Consider the following 21,290-nt stretch of genomic DNA (forward strand, 5'->3'; position numbering starts at 1 on the left):
TAGAGATTTAAAAACAAACCAAAACTGAGACTCAGAGGGAAGATACTTGCTTAAGGTTATATAGAATCTTCTGAGCAGCAGAGCCAAGGACATGGTAACCTCCTTAATGCATTTCTCAAAGTGCCAGCCATTCATGGTAATAGGGAGCAATTTCCCACCTGATTCACACAGAATATTAAAATGGAAACTTTACAAATAAGGAGAGTCTCCCCCACACCCACTTCAATAAATAGGGTTTGCCTGCATGTTTCCAGTATTTTCCTGGTTCCTCTAGAACCACCCTCTCAGGTCTTCTACTGGAGGTATATCAATTTCCTTCCTAACTCAAAATAATCATACACAGATTAGGGCAGTTATATCTTCTAGTGTCACAGAATTTTTTTTTTGTTTTTTGTTTTGAGCAGGAACTCATAATTCATCTAGCTAATGTCCTATTTAATACATAAGGTGGACATTTAGACTTACAGTTTATCTATAAAGTCAAAGCAAAATTTGGAAAATATATAAATATATATATATAGTATAGTCTCTAAAGACAGAATCAACAATGTTGACTTTTTAACTCAGTGATTCTTAATGTGCTTGGGTCATAATCCCCTTTGAGAATCTGGTGAAAGCTACAGATCCTTTTCCTAGAAAAATGCCATATGCACATGTACACAAAAAATTGCACAGCATTTCAGAAAGTACATTGAACTTCGGCCCTCTGGAACCTTTTTACAGACTCAGTTGAGAACTTTGACTCTAAGCTTTCAAATTCAACACAATTGATAGTTTTGGTACACAAAAAGATAAAACTGATGACAGTTCAATGTATATTTTTTCAAGTACTTTTGATATATGCGTCTGTTTCCCTGTGATCAATGCATAAATTAAGACTATAAAAGGATGCATCTCTGTGTAACTTTCAACAGGGATTGAATCCTCAACATATGTCACATTGAGAGAATGATGCCATAAAGTAAACTAACCAACTTAAAAAAAAAAAAAGAGGGAGGGATGAAGGAAAGAAGAAAACCCTAAAATACTATATAGACTAAAGAAGAATGAGCGAGAAGGCAAAATCATGGTTTTAGATATTTATGAATTGTAAATTTGTGGCTTTTAAAATCTACTTTATAAGCCTTATCCTATTTCGATGATTCACAGCATTTAAGTTACAGTACCCTAAGGGAGTAGCTTAAAAATAATATATACTAAGGAAAGTGCATGCTTTCTTCGGAGAACTTATGTATGAATGGTCCTTTTCTGTGGAAAAAAAAATTCTAAGGAAGTTAACTGTACCCAATCCCTAATAATAGCAGCACATTTAATAAGTGATTTTAGCAGCATAATAATTAAGTGAATCAGCATACATGAACTTAATTAATTTGTATTCACTTTTAAAGTTAAAAACTTTGTTGAAATTTTTTAAGATCTACTCTCATCAACTTTCAAATATACAACAGTATTATTAACTATAGGCACCATGCTGTACATTACATCCCGAGGACTTATTTATAACTGGAAGTTTGTACCTTTTGACCACCTTCCTTAATATCTTTTAAACATGATTATACTTAGAATGCTTGGAGACTGTTCTGTCTCTGAAATGTAAGTATGGCAGTTTGAGAAAACCACCAGAGAGTTGTTTATATTTACAGATTATAGTTTCTTGCCCCAGAAATGTTAATGCAAAGCTTCTGGATGGTGTTTTTGAAATTCTTTGATTAATTTCTTTTTTTGTTTCAAAGAGATGCTGGGGTTACTATTAATCTCAAGAGCCAACTGGTGAAGATTTTGAATCGTCCTCTCCTTTCGTTTTTCAAACTCCTTGTATGTCAAGTGTTGGCAAAATGTGAAGCCTTAAAAAAAAAAAAAAAGTACAATTGGAAAAGCAAGTTAAAAAAAAAAACTAAAATGTACTTACCTGAACTAGCCTTATGCTGGACTTATTTTTTCCCCCAAATGTGGTAGATAATATCACTTATGCTCACATTTTCTTTGCTTCACATTAATACTGTTTTTTATAAGGGTTCTATACTTTAGCCAAACATACACTATCTTATTTTACATAGATATTTTTATTTGATCTCCAAAACAATTGTATGAAGTAGAAGCAAGGAGCTATTATCCCAGTTTCAAGAGGAATACACAAGGAGTTTAAGTCACATGGCTAATAGGAGATATAGGGGAAGAAAAAGTTTTCCTTGACCCTCCTAGGGTCCCTGGCTGTGTCTGAAAAGTAAACTGACAAAGACAGATTAAGACAGATTAACAGAAAAGCATACAAATTTATTTAATATAAGTTTTATGTGACATGGGAGCCTTCATAAGGAAATGAAGACTCAAAGAAACAGACCTATGTTTTATGCTAGGTTTGATGAAGAGTGGAGAGTCGTGGAACGAGGAATATGATAGGTTAAGGAGTATGAGATAATTGAAATAAATTGGGGAAAACTTAGCAAGCCCTGTTTGTTTGGATTCTTCTTGGTGTCCCTTTGTCTTCGGAGATAAGGATGTTCCTTTCCTCCAGGTACAGGGAGGGTACCTCTCACAAGAGGGTTTTATGGCCTCTTTCAGGGGAGAAGGGCGATTGGGGAAGGAGGTCAGAGTGACCTTCCTGCTTCTGTCATTTTCTCAAACTCCTTCAGCTTAAAATATTCAATATGCCAAGTACCATATTTTGGGGTCATGTGTCCTGAACCCCATAAGAGGCATGTTCAAAACATGAACAAAGAATTTCATGAACATGAGCAGTGATTTTTCACTTCCCTGAGAGCTGTCTTAGCATGTACAGTAAACGAAGCCTCTCTGCTGATCTACAGATTAAGACACCATAACCTCCACACACACCAAAGCAGTTCTTAATCAGATAACCTTTGAAAGCCTAAAGCCCATTAATATTAGGGTTTTTGCCTATCTTCACTATAACGGCCTTCGCTTAAACACACCTGTGGTGATACCCTGGAATTACACCGCCTCTGAAAACTTAAACTCCTGCACCCAAATCTCTTCAGAATCTGCTATGAATCTTAAGATGCTCTTTACCACTATGTATGCTATACTGCCTTCAGTTCTGTCACAACTCATCATCAATCTCAGAACATCAAACCCTGCTGTGCCACTTTTCTTTGTTCATCATCTCTTCTTTCCCATCATGAGTCAGACAAATACCTGAACATTTGAATCACTTTCTCACTTATGTGCATCCTCACTTATCTTGCACTCCTATCTTTCTGTAATGCCTGACAAAGCAAAATCCCTGCTCTCAATCAGTGCTTGAATCCACCTTTTCCACTCTAACACTCAAGTACATAAGTGCTGCTGAGAAAAATCATACTGTCCAAATTGGTACCACTAAAGTTTATAATCTGCCTCATCTGGGTGCTTGGAATTACTCATCAATCTATTTACTTTTCCTTTCTCAAGTGCTTTTCCCATTCCCCTAACCATCTGTTTCAAACTATTCCCTTCTTCTCATGTCATCCATTCAATGGTCCTCCTACAGCTCCTCAGACAATATGGTCTCCTCCTCCTACTTTATCAAGGAAAATGGATTCATCACTTAATGATCTCCCTCAGCTTTCTACCTTGGCCCTACACTTTTATTTACACCCGCACACTGTCACCTTTATTCCATTATCTCTCCTCTTGTTTCAGGCAAACCCTTGGTCTTGTGCCATTGAATGCATTTTCTCCTGCCTCCTCCAGGGCCTGGCTCCATCACTCATCTCTTTTTTTCCTTCAATATCCCGTTTCTTCTGTTACCCTCCTCTCAGCAGGTCCGTATGCTCAAATCTCTGGCTTGACTTAGCATTGCCCCAGTTATTGCCCAGTTTCTCTCTTCCCCTTCTTATTATATATCCACTCTTAATTTCTTTACCCATTTATTCCTTTTCATCCCACTGCAACCTGGCTTTTGCCTCTCAAGCTACTAAATCAGCTCTCACTAATTGGCTCCAGATAGTCAGCGGCAGTCCTGATATTCTGCCACATGGAATCCTCTTTCTTAAAATGTTAGATTTCCTTGGCTTTATGGTCATGGCTTCACCTCATTCCCCTCCTAACATTTCTTCTCTGTCTCATTCATACGTTCCTCTTTACTCACCCCTTGACTATTAGTGTCCCTTAATGTTTTCTCTTTGGACCTTTTATTTTACTCAGCATACTCTAAATGACCTTAATTTCCACATGCTCCCAGATATTTAGTTCTAGCTCAGATCTCTCCCCTGAGCTTCAAAATTGAACATCCAGGGGCTGGCCCCGTGGCCGAGTGGTTAAGTTTGCGTGCTCCGCTACAGGTGGCCCAGTGTTTTCGTTGGTTCGCGTCCTGGGCACGGACATGGCACTGCTCATCAAGCCATGCTGAGGTGGCGTCCCACATGCCACAACTAGAAGGACCCACAATGAAGAATATACAACTATGTACCGGGGGGCTTTGGGGAGAAAAAGGAAAAAAATAAAATCTTAAAAAAAAAAAAATTGAACATTCAGCTGCCCTGCTGAAAATCTAGACCCAGATGTCCCACATGTATCTTAAACCAAAAGGCCAAAACAGATTCAATCATCTCCCTAAACATGTTCCCCCCCTCTGTTTTTCTATCTGAATTAGTGGCAGTCACCCCACCCAGGAACTTGACAGTCATCTTTGAATCACCCTTCTCCCTGACCCCCAGGTACAATCAAGTGTTGCCAATTTTACCTCCTAAATATTTCTCAAACCTGTCCCCTCCTCTCCATCCTTCTGACCTCTGCCATAGTACAGGCCTACATCAGTGGTCTCCTACCTAGGAACCTTGCCTCCAGTTCCCCTGGCCAACCCATTCTCCATAGTGCTGCTAAGCACGCTCTATTTAAAATGTAAAACTATCCATATCACTTTCTTAAAAATAATTTTCAATGCCTCTCTAACTGCCTATTGAATTCCTTGATTGCTAAATGAGGTGCTTCATGACCAAACATCTATCTATTTCTCTAGTTTTAATTCCTGCCACCCCTTGATTGCAGTTTCTAGCACTTACCTACTTTTGCTCACAATGTTCCTTCTGTCCAAAATATCCTTCCCTTCTCTACTCTTTTGGGTTAACATCTACGGATTCTTTAAGACTCCGACCAGGCATTATCTCCTCCACAAGCGTAACCTAATCTCCTCAAACTAGGTCAGGTAGTCCTCCTCCTCTTCCTCTTCCCTGACCTCCTCTGGTTTGAATATATCCCTATTATATTTTATTATGATTTATAATGGTTGTCTCTTTCATACATCAACTCTTTCACTGAATTACTTTATTCAACAAATATCTACTGAATGTCTACTATGTGCCAGTCACTTTGAACACTGGGATAGAGTTGATTGCAAGCTGAGGCATTATCTGATACATCTTCATATTTTTTACTGCTTATACAAAGTCTGGTTCATAGTAGATATTAAAAAAATAGTGAATAATTGGATAGATGGATAAATATTTGATATCAGAAGTATTTTAAATCAATACTCATGAATTTCAAGTAATCAAGTATGGGGAAAAGACCATACAACACAAAACACAGAGTTAAAAATTCAATTAAGTTGTGTGCTGGTATGATCTGATAATTTTACTGAATAAGAGAAACTTCAAAAAGAGACAACATAGTTAAGCTATTTAGGGAAAATATCACATAACTCTCCACTTGCCAAGTGCTTGTAGCACAGGGCACAGTGCAGAACACTTATAATCATTATTTCCCTTTAAGGCATATTGTTGAATGAATGGTGAATGCAAATAAATATTAAAATGCCTACAATCCCTCCATTTTCCTCAAAAACCAAAAGTAACAGAAAATTGAATGTGAAAAGCTAATGTAGTAATGGCAGCCAAATGAAGTTTGTTTTGAAATTAGTCAGATGAGATCAAATTAATCCAAAAAGAATCCAGATGTTAGCTTCAGAATACTTCATCAGTATCACTGTTTAACTGTATCAAACAGACAGGATGCATGTGGCAACATACCTGTTGCTATTTGTCCTGTGTTCAAAGAATGGAATGAGGGAAAAAGGCATCTATTAGCTGAGAAATTCCAAGTAATTCAGGTAAATAAGTTTATGCCCTACTCTATGAATGTTTTTCTAAAAGTTAGTAATGCCCTAGAAACTTTTATTTTTTTTTGAGGAAGATTAGCCCTGAGCTAACATCTGCCGCCAATCCTCTTTTTACTGAGGAAGACTGGCCCTGAGCCAACCTCCGTGCCCATCTTCCTCTATTTTATGTGGGATGCCTGTCACAGCATGGCTTGACAAGCGGTGTGTAGGTCCACATCTGGGATCCAAACTGGTGAACCCCAGGCCACCGAAGTGCAATGTGAACTTAGCTGCTGTGCCAGCCAGCTGCGCCCCCCACCTTTTTTTTTTTGCAAGGAAAGATTTGCCCTGAGCTAACATCTGTTGCCAATCTTCTTTTTTTTTCCTTCCCAAAGCCCCAGTGCATAGTTGTATATCCTAGTTGTAAATCCTTCTAGGTCTTCTATGTGAGCTGCCATCACAGCATGGCAACTGACAGACAGGTAGTGTGGTTCTGCAACCAGGAAACGAACCTGGGCAACAGAAGCAGTGAGAGCCCCGAACTTTAACCACTAGGCCATCAGGGCTGGGTCGAAACTTTTTTTTTTTAATGAAAAAAATGTTACCTACTTTTCTAGTTGGCCAACTACTTAACCTCTCTAAGCTTCAGTTATCTTACCTATAAAATGGGATGATGATAATAATGCCTACATAGTAGATTATTGTGTATAATAAATAATTTCACAAATCCATGTTAGTGCTCAGCAGTGTCTGACACATTGTAGGGCTCAATATTAGTGTCAACTAATATTAAACAATAATAGTATTTTATATTTAAATAATAATACAATTTAGATATTTATATTTATAATTTATAGTAATATTATATTATTAACATAAATATTAAATATTTAACAACTACCCTGTGAGGTAGATGCTATTATTATTCCCATTTTTAGATGAGGAAGCACAAAGAGGTTAAATGACTTGCCTGGGCAATTTGGCCCTGGCACCCACAGTTATATCTATTATGCTTTTTTGTCTCTCACATGACAATCTTAGAAAATTTGTATTAAATAATATTTTATAGTTTAAAGAAATTCTAAGTTAAGGAATCAGGTCAATTGCCACAAGACACTGAATGAAAGGAATTATGGAGTCTATCAAACTGAGAGGGTCAGGACCTCCTCTATAAAACTTGGTCATTTCCTAGAAAAGAAGAGGGCAGGGGAGAGAATAAGAAACAAGAGAATTTGTGAGAATCAGAAAAAGAGACAACAGATTACACAGGAGCAAGGAAGCAGGTGGGTGGGTAAAAAGCAAAATGGCAGGTGAGACTTGGGAGCAGCAATGAGAAAGTTTTCACCTTTTTAGAAGAAAGGTAATCAAACAAAGGGCTTCCAAAAAGAACTAGAGAAGAACTTACTCTGGAGATATTAAAAAATAACCTTAATATAGCCACCTTTTATCACATTATAAGTTTATTACCTACCCACCCTTGGCTCCTTTCCAACTTACTTGGCTATAACATACACTTAATGATAAAGAAACAACAAGTTTGAATCAATACCTGATATGGCATCTGGATCTTCTCCATGTAGAAGCTTCTTAAGTTTCTTACTAACCAGAGCCAATAAAGTAACGGGTGTCTACAAAAAAACAGGTATTTTCAAATATTTAATATTATTTTTGGGGGGCCAGGAATCTAACATAGAAAAAGAACCCTCAATATTTTTGACCAATGACTAGTGGAAGAGGATTGCAGATGGGGAGAAGGGACAGGTAGCAGAAGGCCTCTGAATTATTATGGGTATGAATACTTGAAATTTTTTTAGAATTCTTAAAATTCTATTTTGTACTTTCATGTGTGTACTATCTCTGAAATGAGGTTAACCAATCATTAGTATAATGTTCTTCAATAATAATATAAATTATTTGTACTTCCATAATAGCACTGGTCTAAATAATCTTACATTGTAATCACATGGTCCATATAGTGAATAGTAGCTCTAAAATACATTACAACATTATTCTCTTAAAATAGATAAATACTCCTTTTCCAGTTTTGGTTACACAAAGGTAATCCCAGATTACAATATGTATTTGGGGGAAATAATCCCTTAGCTAATATTGTTACAGAGGGCACTCCCTAGACCTACCAAGGCTGGACCTCATGTCCACATAGCTCCTTCATCCTGGACCCCAGGCTACCTTTCTGTTAGCGTCTATTGTCCTGCTAATTTCCAGCCATGAAGCTGTTCCCATTAGTTCATTCTGTCATTCAATAAAAATTTAGTGGGAAATTGCTGTGTTCCAGGCACAGTTCTGGGTGATGAATAAGCAGATCAAGTTTCTGAACTCATGGAACTTATATTCTCATAGGAGAGAGAGACAATTTAAAGAAATCAGCAAATATATAATTCTAGGTAGTGATAACTACCATTAAGAAAGCATAAATCAGGGTAAGAGGCTAGAGTGAAGAAGATTGGTAGCTATCTTAGTTAGGGAAGGCTTCTGTCTTTCTGAGATGGTAATGTTTTGAGCAGAGATGTGAACAGATGTGAAGGAGTGAGCCACAAGAAGATTTGGGAGAAAAACATTCCAGACAGACAATAGACAGCATTAGGTAAAGCCTGGTAACGGGAAAAAGCTTGGCATGTTTGAGAGTCCCTATCATAAACACCCACATCTCCGCCTCCCTGAAATACCTCATTTCCTAATCTCCACGGACGAGTCATCAGAGCTGCTTCTCCCTGCTTCCTGAATCCCACCGCCCCACTTTCTCCAGCCTAGGTCATGTTCCTTTTCTCCCTTTGTGGCCTACTACAAAATTTGAACCAGTATGTTTCTTTATGACACTGCTAGTTCTGACATGAGGGGGAGGTAAAAAAAGAGAAAATCCCTTCTAACTTATTGGCCATATGTAGGAAAGAGGAGAATTCATTTACCCAGAGGAGAAGGCAGGGTGAGAAAGAAGAAAGTGGAGAAGCTTAGTGGTAAGGAAGAGGGAGGGAGAGGAAATGTTCTTTCTAAATTCCTAGCTGGAAGCTGGAACCCATGTTGCAAGTAAACTATATACATGAATTTTGGTTTAGTGATTGTAGAATTAAAAATTTATGGAACCTGGGCCCTAAACTCCATTTATTATATTTTTGGTTGGAAAACTAGGTGCAGAATACCTAACAACTTACGAATGACCTTTTAGAATATATTTCATTCAAAATTCATAACTAGGGGACTACCGCTATTGTATATACTTAGTACCACCTTTTTCTCTGAAATAATGGAAATGAAATATCAGTTAAGGTTGACAGAACTGCTATAAAACTTGAACCAATGTGTTTCTTATGACATGAGAAAAATTTTTTAAGCAAAAAAATTGAAGGAGGGTACAATTCTTTATAGAGGCTTTGGAGAGAGAAATGCCACTTAAAAGTACCACTGCCTGCTGCTAAAATATAGTAGTCAGGCTAAAAAACAATCTTTTTCTAGGATGTTTCAAAATATATCAAGAATCTGACCACGTCTTACTAACCCTGTTGCTACCCCTCTGTTTGAAGTCACCATATCTCTTGCCCAGATTATTACAACAGCCTCCTAAAAGGTGTTCCTGCATCTATCCTTGCCCCTCTACAATCTATTCTCAACACAACAGCCAGAGTTATCTTTATAAACGTCAGTAAAATCAGGCCAATGTGCTGCTCAAACCCTCCAATGAGTCCCCGTTTTATGCCAAGGAAAGGCAAAGTCTCTCCAATGGCCTATAAGGGCCCCTACCTCTCTGACTCCATCTCATACTACTCCCTCCTCTGCTCATCACTTCCTTGCTGTTCGTCAGCACCCAGGCATGCATCACCCCTAGAGTCTCTGATCTAGAAACCATTCTCTCTGCATAAAACCACTACCCCAACCCTCACAGCCATTTCATTGACTTTCTCTCCTCCCTCCAGTCTTTGCTCAAATCTCACTTAGTGAGCCCAACTTTGGCCACCCTGCTTAATACTATAGGCTTCTGCTCACTTTTACCCTAGCCCCCACAGATCCCCTTAACCTACTCTTTTTCTTTTCCCTATTGCATTTATTGCCTTATATCAAACTATATGTCTTGATGATTTATTATGTGAATTTTTTTTGTCTGTCGTCCCTCATTTGGATATAAGCTCCTTAAGGACCTGGATCTTCGTGGGGTTTTTTGGTAGTTTTGTTTGCTGATGTATCCCAAGCACCCAGAACAGTACCTGGCACATAGTAATGCACCAGAAATGGGCTAAAGGAATTAATCAATATACTTGAAAATACTGACGTTGTTTTAAGTCTGCTTCCTTCTCTTTAGTGGATATTGGGAGACAGCATTCCTTCAAACTTTGCACATTATAGGTACTCAGTAAATTAATTATTAAGTAAATGATTTACCTTTTTGCTTGACACAAATAGGTTAGTAATAATATGCCCAGGCAAAATGACAGAGATACCTTGAAGAGCTCAGAGTGATTCTCCAGTAGAAAACAGACTAGTTGTTCTGCCTGTACTTTTAAAAATGATTTGGCTGGCAAAACGGCTTTGGCAAGAGTTTTCAGGACTACCGTTTTGTTATCATACTGTAAACAGAAAGATTAATATTAGCTTGAATGGTTTTTAAAAGAAAAAACAGCATAAAATTGTAAAACTGTTATTGCAATTTTTTCACCTGTTTTTGTAACTTGTAGGCATTAGCTTCTGATGCAATAGCCATAAAAGCAAGAAGCCGTCGTAATTCTTCTCTAATGTTGGGCAACAACAATCTTAGATATAGTTGTGTTGCTTCAAGTGCTTCTGTTTCTTTCTCATTTTCTGTTACATGGGTTATAAAGAAGACAAAGCATGGGAGAAAAAAATGGAGATTATAGTACTTAGTAGTCAATTAAAATGCTATGATGCTATATTTGGTTTGTGAATTTTTTTTTACACTTAAAAGTTTTTATTATGAAATATTTCAAATACACAGGAAATTTCTATGTAATTCTATATAATATATCAAACATCTGTGTAGTTACATCCAGCATTATCAAACAGTATTTTGTTTTTAACATTAAATTATATGGCCACCTACATAGCTAACAATGTGACATATTATATCACTCAATTTTTATTTTGCTAAAGGTCACCAAATTAATACATCAGAAATTAATATTTCCAGATAACTCAGTTCTATAATCCTGTACTATATCAAAATATGTTTCTTAGGATGTCCTTGTGATATAATTACCTTCGAGCTAATGTCCAGTACTACACTGGGGATGCTTGATAGTATTTTACAGGGCAGGCAACAATAGTGAAGTGAAAAAAGACTCCATGAAGTACTTTGACACCATAGAAGAAAAATATTAAAATGTAAACTCATATAATATGTAAAATTTTCTACAACCTGTATCTTTAAAAATGCTTTATTATGTAAAAAACTAAAGTTTAAACATTTTTTCTTACCTAAAAGTTCAATAATTCCTGAATGAATATCAAAATACTCATCAGTTAACAGGCAATTTCTCTCTTGATTATAATATTTTACTATCACATCAAAGAGTATCTTCTTCTGTATATTCAATCTTGTCTCTTCATTTCTGTTTTGCACTAACTGCTGACTAACTGTAACTATTAGCTGGTCAGGGAAATATTCCAAGCATTCAATTGCTGCATTAAGCCAGTTATCAACCCTGGAGGTAAAAAACAAAATACAATAAATGAATAGTTAACATTTCCAGTTGACTACCTAAAGCGCTGTTTGACAAAATATAATAAAATCTAGCTTTTATTTAACCAAATATAAAGAAACTTTTTTTTTCTTTTTTCTCCCAAAGCCCCCTGGTATATAGTTGTGTATTTGTTTTTTAGTTGTGGGTCCTTCTAGCTGTGGCATGTGGGATGCCGGCCCAGCATGACCTGATGAGCAGTGCCATGTCTGCGCCCAGGACTCGAACTGGCGAAACCGTGGGCTGCCACAGCGGAGCACACGAAACTAACTACTCGGCCATGGGGCGAAGAAACTATTTTTTAGAGAATCATTTCAATAATTTGGATGACTGAGGGAGTAAATGAGAGGGGATAGCTTTTTTCCTCACCAATTACCACCACACCTTTTGTATTTTTATTTTCAAGAAATAAAAATTTTTGACCACCTTTTCATTATTTATTGCTAGTTTTGTTAGATTTTGTTCAGGGGAGTTCTTCTGTACTGTTCCATTCCATTGTGCTCCCCCCCACCTTTCCCCAGTCCAATCATTAGGTTCCTATAGTTCTATTATTATTTGAAAATAAGATACCAAATATTTCCCCAATCAAGATGCACTGTCTATCCCACCACACACTGTTTTCCCTTTCTTATCTCTCTACCCCAGTAAGAAAATAAATTTAGGACCCTTTTACTCCTCCCTCCCTTCAGTGATGCCTTTGGAAGGCCTTTAATTCCCTTCTCTTCATCTGCCACCTTGCCAATCCCCAGGTTTTGCAGTCAGGTTAGTATTTATTAAAATTTCCCTTAATACTAGGTCCCTTCTGTTTTGACTTCTTATTTAGCACTTAAACATTCCCACACAGCCTTACCATATCAACTTGGAATTAATATGTTTGTGTGCGTGTGTGTGTGTGTGTGTGTGTGTATGCGTGCAAGCGCACATGTGGGTACAAAATCAGAAAGAGAAAACAGTAAGAGAGCACATTGCCTACCAATGTTTTCTTTCCTCTTCATCTATTTCCATCTTGGAGTTCTGGTTATTTCTTTGTAGTCTGATTAAAATCTTTCCTCAAATATTTTCATAAGATGGGTTTTCTGAGTGATATACTCTATGAATTCTTGATAATCCTCAAATATCTTTCCTTCTTCCCTTTTCCCTCTTTCCTTCCTTCTCTTTTTCCCCCCGACAGGTGGTGTATCTTGCCTAACATGTGTGACTCATTATCTTCTAGATCCTAGTGTTGCAGATGAAAAGATTAATGACAGTTGGATTGCTTTTCTCTTGCATGTAACTTACCCTTTCTACCTGGAAGCTTATAAAGACCAACTGGCTACTGTCAGTTTCCTGCAGAGGCACCTAAAGAAATTCCGTTTCTTTGCTGGCGTCTCTATACTCTTCCTGACTCGGACGTTGGGGAAGACTCAGCCATTTGTTTGGGTCTTTCTTGGCCTATTGTGAATTAGGGAAGCCTGCCAGGTACATACAAACAAGACTACGGCTGACTATCTAAGTGGGTCCACAGGTCTCTGATCGCCAACCTCTTCTCAGGATCTGAAGGTTTCCGGTCCTCAGCCTGGAGTCTGATGTTCTTTTGTTATTTGGCCCATGGAGGAGAAAGCATGATATCACTTCTTGCTGCTGGAATCCCAACAGTACTCAAGGTCTTATACCTACAGTTCCTAGCAGCCGGTTTATTCAGGAGTTACAAATATCCTGGAGTTGGGAGTGAAAGAGAACGGAGCCTCACCCAGGTTACTGGGTTCCCTGACCATCTTCTCTACAAATATTTTATGATAGGCCTTATCTCACTGGACTATAATGTTTTATTTCATGAATGTCTCCCCTACTAGACTGTAGATTCTTTTAGGGCAAGGATAAATAAACTGGTAGAAACTGTGATGGTTATGTTATTTTAGGGTTATGAAACAGAAATTGGAAAACACTCAGGGCTGGTGAAGGGAAAGGATGATTGACAAATCATGAGTGAATTCATATGAATGAAATCATTCTGATTTCCAATGATGATCTTGCTGGTCATAACCAGTGACTTTCTACAGCAGATCAAATGAGAATTCACAGTGATTAATTTACAAAACAGAGATGATGTCAGCTTATACATGTGGATATGTTCTCATATCTTAAAATACCAAGGACAAAATACTGGAAAGAATTTTTTAGTTATAAATTATTTGATAATAAAAATGGTCACTTACTCAGTTAGACATAAGCTTGGAATAATCTCTCTGTCTAGACAAGTGTTTGAGATAATGAGATCTTCCTCTTTACTTAATTGATGATTTTGTGTTTTAACTGGAGGCTCCAAAATATTTTCCAAGAATGGAAGGTGAATCAATTGAAGAATATGTAACAATGTTTGTTGTTTCCAAACTTCTTCCACAGCTTAGAAAGAAAAATAATGTTACCTTTCAGATTGATAAATAACATACACACATTCAGCCAATATTATAAAATTTTTTAGTTTGTAAATAATACAAAAGAAAAGCTACCTTAATATAATATAATGGGTTAAATTAATGCTAGGATAATTTAAATTTGCTAAATTACAATTTTTCTTTCAAGATTGACCTTTACATAAACATCAGGGTTATGAGCCATATCGATTTTATTTTCTGGTTATGTTGATTATAAAGTGATATTATCTAGCTTTTAAGGCCAACAATAAGTTAATTCCAAATATAAAAAGCTACCGGTCGTGATTTTTTTGATGCTTATAAATTATTTTGTACATCTGAGATTACTGATTATTTACAATTTTATTCAAAGCAGCATGATAATTGTAGTTTATTGTTTTTAAATTAAAATACAGAATTAGGGTAATCTTAACTTGGGTATCTGGTCATTCCTGTTAAGAGTTAATTAAGTTTTTCATTATCCTAATCATCAGATCATAATTAATGTTTTGTTTGTCCTTTAAATGAAACAAAATTTTAATAGCAACAGTGCTAGTAAATCTCTTGCAGAGCTCCCAAGCCAGTAGCCTATGCATTAAATTTGGACCATAGCCATGACTTGTTTGGTTATAAAGTATTTTGAATCAAACTAACATATAAAAATGGGAGATTTCATGTAAAATTCTGGGTTTCAAGCCTCTGTTTAAAAAAATCATAAGGTCTTGGGGCCAGCCTCGTGGCGCAGCAGATTAAGTTCGCACGTTCTTCTTCTTGGCGGCCTGGGGTTCGCAGTTTCGGATCCTGGGTGTGGACATAGCACCGCTTGGCAAAAGCCATGCTGTGGTAGGCATCACATGTATAGAGGAAGATGGGCATGGATGTTAGCTCAGGGCCAGTCTTCCTCAGCAAAAAGAGGAGGATTGCCAGTAGTTAGCTCAGGGCTAATCTTCCAAAAACAAAAACAAAACCATAAGATCGCATAACACTGGGCTTGAATTAATGCCTGACCAAAGTCAGCCAATGTGAATTAGTGGCCATCCCTTTTGTATTGGCATATTATTTCCAATTCACCACAAACCCCTCCTCTCCCCACTGCATCCCCAGCAGTGAAGCTGAGTGTCAGTTACCATTTTCGTGGTACTGTCATGTTGATTTTGCTACAGTAAAAATCAATTTCCCCGTACTGATATCTTTGTGTTAAGTGGGAAAAGGAAAAACAGCCTGAGAGAGTCATGCAAGTCAAGCAAAACAATGGTATATATTCTTCGTACATATTTGATAATTAAGTACTCACTGGCTCTCTGATCTTGCTGGCTCCTAAAGGCATCTGAATTTGCTACTTCTGAGTTATTGGCCAAAAAGAAATTGAATTAACAGTCTTTTAGTAAAGACCTGAGATCATAAATAGCCTCTAATCAATCAGTACACATTTGTCAAAACCAACCTTTGGGCATGGCACTGAACCACGTGCTAGAAAAAGATACATAAAAAATAGTGGATCTTCAGCAGCCACACCCTAAGTAAGGAGGCAAGGATAGTCACATAAGAAATGAGTGAAGCCAAATTTTATCAAGTCACCAAGAAGTATAAATAGATATATTATGAATAAGTCCAAAAGTGGAAAAAAGATTATTTTGCAAGAGCATCAAGACAGAACATTCATTTATTCAGCAAATATTTATTGAGATCTGTTTTGTGCTAGGCACTGTTGTAGGTGCCAGGGATATAGTGGTAACCAAAACAGGCAAAAATCCTTGCCCTAATGGAGCTTATATTCTAGTGGGTGGAGGGAAGCAGACAATAAACAAACAAACAAAAAGTGAAATATGTAGTGTATCAGTTGTAAGTTCCATGCAGAGAAATTAAGCAGAAAAGGAGAGAAGTAGTGCTGTGGGATAGTGCTGCATTTTTAAATAAGGTGTGGGAACTATTTTGGGAAGGTGATATTTGAGCAAAGACAAACCCAAAATGAGGAACTTTCTACAAAATTTGTCATTAGTGCTGTTGAGTTGATTCTGACTCCCAGTGACCCTGTGTACAGCAGGGTGGAACCCTCCTGGGTCTTTTGGTGCCATCCTCTCACCTTTCAGTGCTATATCAGACATGCTCCACTGCTATTCATAGGGTTTTCATGGCCAATTCTTTCAGAAGTGGGTGGCCTTCCTAGTCTGTCTTAGTCTGGAAGCTCTACTGAAACCTGCCCACCATGGATGACACTGCTGGAATTTGAAATACTGGTCACACAGCTGTCAGCATCAAAGCAACATGCAGCCACCACAGTATGAGCACCGACAGACAGTAATGTGGTTCCCTCACCAGGAAACGAACTCAGGTGGCAAAGAGTGTCGAATCTTAACCACTAGACCACGAGGGCTGGCTCATGTACATGTATAACAAAGATAAAAATAAAAATGTTTAAAGAAGTATATAAGAGTGCCAGCTTTCCTTTCCTACTGTGACAATTTATTTATTTATCCTTCTCAGTTTCCCCAACTGTAAAATGGGAGTTTTACCTGTCACTTTATAGGCTTATTGTTAGATTATAGATAATATAAAATGCACAACAAATTGCTTAGCACAGAGAAAGACCCAATGAGTGGAAATTATTTTTATTAGTATCATCACTGATAAATTACATCCATCTTTATTTAGAAATTTCTAGAGGTACCCCATATCCTCAAGGGAAAATGATGGGACAAGTTGATTTTTCATTTGTAATAGATAAAAACTGTACTTTTGTTGGCTCTTCTTCTTCTGCCTGTCTTCCAAATATTAGTCTTCCTCAGAGTTCTCTTCTAGCTCTTCTTCTCTTCTCATTCTACACCCTTTCTTTGGGCATCTTGTATTTCCCTTATTACGCTTCTCCTAATTACCGTTGATAATCTCGCTCCTCCACTGTGCAAATCATGCTTGTCTTACTTCTGTCATGGTTTGACCAAATGCAGTACAGTGTAACCATTAATTGTGTATGCATCCCTCCTAATTGCCCTCAGTATGGAGTTCTTCTTTCCACCGTTAGTGGCATTATAATTAGTGGCATTATAAAGAGAAAACCACAAGCAGATGAAATAAATAGTAAAAAGGAGGAGAACCACAGGTAGCCTAGCTAGTTTGTTTTGAAAGGCAAAGGGCAGGGAGATGTTTGGGAGGTGTTTATACGAAGGACAAAGGATCTATGCTCATAAGAAGATGGTCTTGGATTATAAATAATAAGCACTGGTACTGAGTTCGCATGTTTTTTCTGGTAGTATAGACTATAACACCTCCAGTTAATCTGATCATGGTCATTGTAAAAAAACAAACTAAATGTTATTGGATCTACGCTGCCTCACCTGTTTTGTCTGATGCAATCACTTTGTAGAAGGAAACTCTTACAGGGAAGAGGAGTAGAGAGTCAATACACCAAACACTATTTTTATCATATCTGAAAAGTCAGTTCATGGAGACAGTAAAAAGATCAGTGGTTGCCAGGGGTTAGGGGAAGGGAAGGATGAATCATGGAAGCATAGAGGATTTTTAGGGCTGTGAAGCTATTCTGTATGAAACTATAATGGTGGATACATGTGTCAAATGGTGGATACATTTGTTAAAACCCATATAATATATACCACCAAGAGTGAACATTAATGTAAACTTGGGCTTTTGGTAATAATGATGTATCAAAATAGATTCAGGGATTGTAACAAATGTACCACTCTGGTACAGGATGTTGACAGTGAGGGAGGCTGTGTAAGTGTTGGGCCAGGGGGTATATGGGAACTCTCTGAACTTTATGCTCAATTTTTCCGTGAACCTAAAACTGTTCTAAAAAATAAAGTCTATTAAAAAAAAAGTCAGTTCTTCCTTACAAAGTTCTGAAAAAAAATAATGAAAATTGAAATTACCTTCTTTTGAAACGGGCAGAACAGGTTTATCAACCATGGTATTTGGAGGTAAAACCAGATTCTCATTCATTGTATGAATAAGTTCCTCAAGTCTGTCCTCACCAATCTCTTGTGCTAGAGGATTTGAAATAATTTCATCTTCTTGTCTGTTAAGAAATAATATGTGGATTTTCCTGTTATATACAAGACCAAAATTTCAAATATACATTTTAATTTATTTATTAAAACTTATTTACACATTCCCTATTTCCAAAAGGATTTCAGGCAACTTACAATAAAAGACACAAATAATAAGTTTATTAGATAATAGATTATCACCAGAAGAGGACAAATTAGGACAGTAAATAAAGAGAAAAAATATGAATTCTCAGATTAACATGGTTACTATGATAAAGTAGAAAATTCTTGCTCTGAGTTTCCAGATAAGCTTGTTTTTTTTTAAACTTTGGCTAAGTCATTGTTCAAAATTAGGAAGCATACAATTCATCAAAGGAGACACAGTTTTTCCTGGTATAAATTCTAAAAAATTTATGTGATAATGTCCTCCACAACAGTTTTAGAGTAAATGCAGAAATTAATTAATTTTTACATGGCTATTTCTCTTACTGACTTCTGAAAAAAACTGAATGCATAACATTCAAGTTTAGCTGAACGAAGACCATTCTGCCAGAGTCTAAACACAATATATTACAGTATCTTGGTTAACACTAACCTTAAAGATTCCTTTGCTTTCATTTCATCCGTTAACCCATTCTCAGAATCCTTTTTTCTTTTGCAAGAAACGTAAGATGATTTATTGTCTAGAAACCTGTAGAGACTATTGTTTGAATCTTCAAATTCCAATTCCTTTTCATTTTTGAATAGCTTCATTCCTACGGGTTCAAATACTTTATGGTTCATTAGAACTCGGCAAAGACGAACTCCTTTAAGACGAGAGATGTCATTACTACTTAGGCACATATTTTGCATAAGATGACTTAATACTACATCGACAGCATCAGAACCAGTAAAACAGTCTTTGTATGTTCGTAAATGACGCCTCCTCCTTTTTATTTCCACTTGAGTTTGAAGGGAGTGAATAATACCATCCCATAGGTGAGTAGCTTGAAAAGGACCAGAGCATCCTGAAAAAGAAAATTAAAAATATGTTTCTAATGAATTTAGATTACACAAAAATATGTAAGTTTTTCAGTTTTGACAACCTTATGCTTTCTTATGGCATATCTGCTGCCAAAGTCTTTAAGTTTCTCCTCCTCCCACTTATATAAACCATAATATATCTACTAAGATTGCACCATGTTTGTCTGCCAATAAAAACAGAGTAAACCTAGGAACTTGCTTTACTGATATGAAATATATTATTATGTGAATTTATATACCCTTAACATTACATGATTAACTGCTAGCTATACTTAATCTTGAAGAATATTATTTCAGGACACATTTAAAAGGAATACACACACACACATTGGAATTTTGATTATTACAGAGCTCTGGCTTCACCAGGATCTTTGCTTTTTCCTTCTTCTTTTTGCCTTTTTGACCAATGGCAAGCCCTTCATGAAAGAGATCCAGGGCAAGGAGCTGAATAAAACTAATCAATTTATCTGCCAGTGTGTTCTTGTTTAAAAAAGAAGAGTTTGTGAGGAATAAGGAAAACGTGCAAACAATAAAAATGTCCATCACCTGGAGAATAGTTAAATAAACTACGGCACAGACTTACTATGCAATATTAAGCAGCCATTAGGAAGAACGAGATTTATAGCATGGAAGGATCTCATTAAGTAGGAGAAACAAAACAAAACAAAAACAAAACCCAAGAAATTGGGCAGAACAATTTGTATAATACCATCTCAGTTATGTAAAAATGAATTCCCAACCTACACACAAATATATGTAAATAAAAAGAAAGAAAAGTCTGGAAGGATAAACTTCAAACTATTAACCTGTTGGAAATTGGATTGCAATGAAAGAGGATGTTCGTTTTTTATTCTATATATTTCTTAATTTTTATAATATTTTTAAATTAATTGGAGACTAATGTTTTTATTGAGACATAATTTACATACCACAAAATTCACCCTTTTAAAGTGTACAATTCTATGGGTTTTTAGTACATTCACAAAGTTGAGCACTGTCACTAATTCCAGACCATTTCATCGTTTCAAAAAGAAACCATCCAGTTAGCAATCACTCCTCATTCCCCTCCACCTCAGTAAATTTTTAATTAAAAAAATTTAAGAATAAGAGAACAAGTTGAAACATCTAGAATGTTGTTTCTAGATTTTTTTTTTTAGAATCCAAGAATTTAAGCTCTCTCCTTTTTTGACTATGAATAAGTGGAAACAGTATGCCCAACTGTACATAATAATCTGATGTTTATGACAAAATGACAGAAATAAAAGCCCATCACCTTCAAATTCCTTTTGTAACAGAAGCTGTCCGCCTGTCCTTCCATGAAATGTTAGACCGAGACATGGTGGACAGTGCCTCGAGACAGGAGTGGAGGCTGGAGGGCGAGGAGTGGAAATGGGGGCGTTGGAAGAGGGGGGTGATGGGCAGGTAGGGACAGGGTGTGATGGGGTGGAGTGGAGAAGGCTGGGGTCTATGGGCGGTGGAAACAAGGCTATTTTCCGTAGACCATTTGCCTCTAACCTTCTTTAAACAGGTAGGTTAGGTTAAAGAAAGAGTCCCCGTGCTCAAGGAAGCTGCCATCTGGTACTTTAACCCATTGTTCGAAGTGTAGCCTGCTGACCAGCAGCACTGGAGTCATCGGGGAATTTATTAGAAAGGCAGAGTATCAGACCCTACTCCTGAATCCAAACTGCATTTTAACAAAGTCCCCAAATGATTCGTGTGCATATTAAGGTTCGAGAAGCATTGCTTTCCTAGACTCCCCACGAAGAGTAGCTCCGGAAAAGGCAGAGTCGCGGTTCGGAGTCCGGGACCGGAGAGGGCAGGTGGGCCGGGAAAGGGGCGGGGCCAGCAAAGGGACAGACCCTAGAAGCCTGAGGAGCAAAGTCCAAAACCTCCGCTCCCCACAGCTGCCCTCCCCTTCAGTACCCATTTGGGTAGGATCCATAGGGCTACCTGTCCTCCTTTTCCGGCACAAGCCACTTCTAGGGCTCACGAAACTCTGCCCGCTCCGCCCTGGGCCAGGAAGCTCGCTCTGGCTGCCAAGGCTACGGAACCGCGGAGTCAAAAGAACCGCCATAAGCTCGCACGCAGGCTCCGCCCAGGCTCGTAACCCCGCCCTCACCTGACTCGGGAG

At 37.4% G+C, this 21,290-nt stretch overlaps 1 protein-coding gene across 1 annotated transcript; it reads right to left on the minus strand.

Annotated features, from left to right (window-relative positions):
• Window positions 1–398: 398 nt before the first annotated feature.
• Window positions 399–21,273, minus strand: DEPDC4 (DEP domain containing 4). The gene is made up of 9 exons (XM_014834993.3): window positions 21,110–21,273; window positions 18,732–19,143; window positions 18,020–18,165; window positions 13,938–14,124; window positions 11,480–11,706; window positions 10,704–10,846; window positions 10,489–10,614; window positions 7,587–7,665; window positions 399–1,844 (listed from the first exon to the last, which is right to left on the minus strand). The coding sequence occupies exons 1-9, from the start codon at window positions 21,231–21,233 to the stop codon at window positions 1,669–1,671; spliced, it is 1,620 nt and encodes a 539-aa protein (XP_014690479.3). The 5' UTR covers window positions 21,234–21,273; the 3' UTR covers window positions 399–1,668.
• Window positions 21,274–21,290: the final 17 nt, after the last annotated feature.

This window comes from Equus asinus, chromosome 4 (genome assembly GCF_041296235.1).
Source record: "Equus asinus isolate D_3611 breed Donkey chromosome 4, EquAss-T2T_v2, whole genome shotgun sequence".
Lineage (NCBI taxonomy): Eukaryota > Metazoa > Chordata > Mammalia > Perissodactyla > Equidae > Equus > Equus asinus.

Coding starts and splice junctions, on each gene's coding strand:
- DEPDC4 (XM_014834993.3), bottom strand. CDS start 21,233: ATGGCGGTTCTTTTGACTCCGCGGTTCCGTAGCCTTGGCAGCCAGAGC. Junction 14,125..18,019: donor TCTGCCCGTTTCAAAAGAAG/GTAATTTCAATT, acceptor TTTCTTTCTAAG/CTGTGGAAGAAGTTTGGAAA. Junction 10,847..11,479: donor AGGAATTATTGAACTTTTAG/GTAAGAAAAAAT, acceptor CCCATGTAACAG/AAAATGAGAAAGAAACAGAA.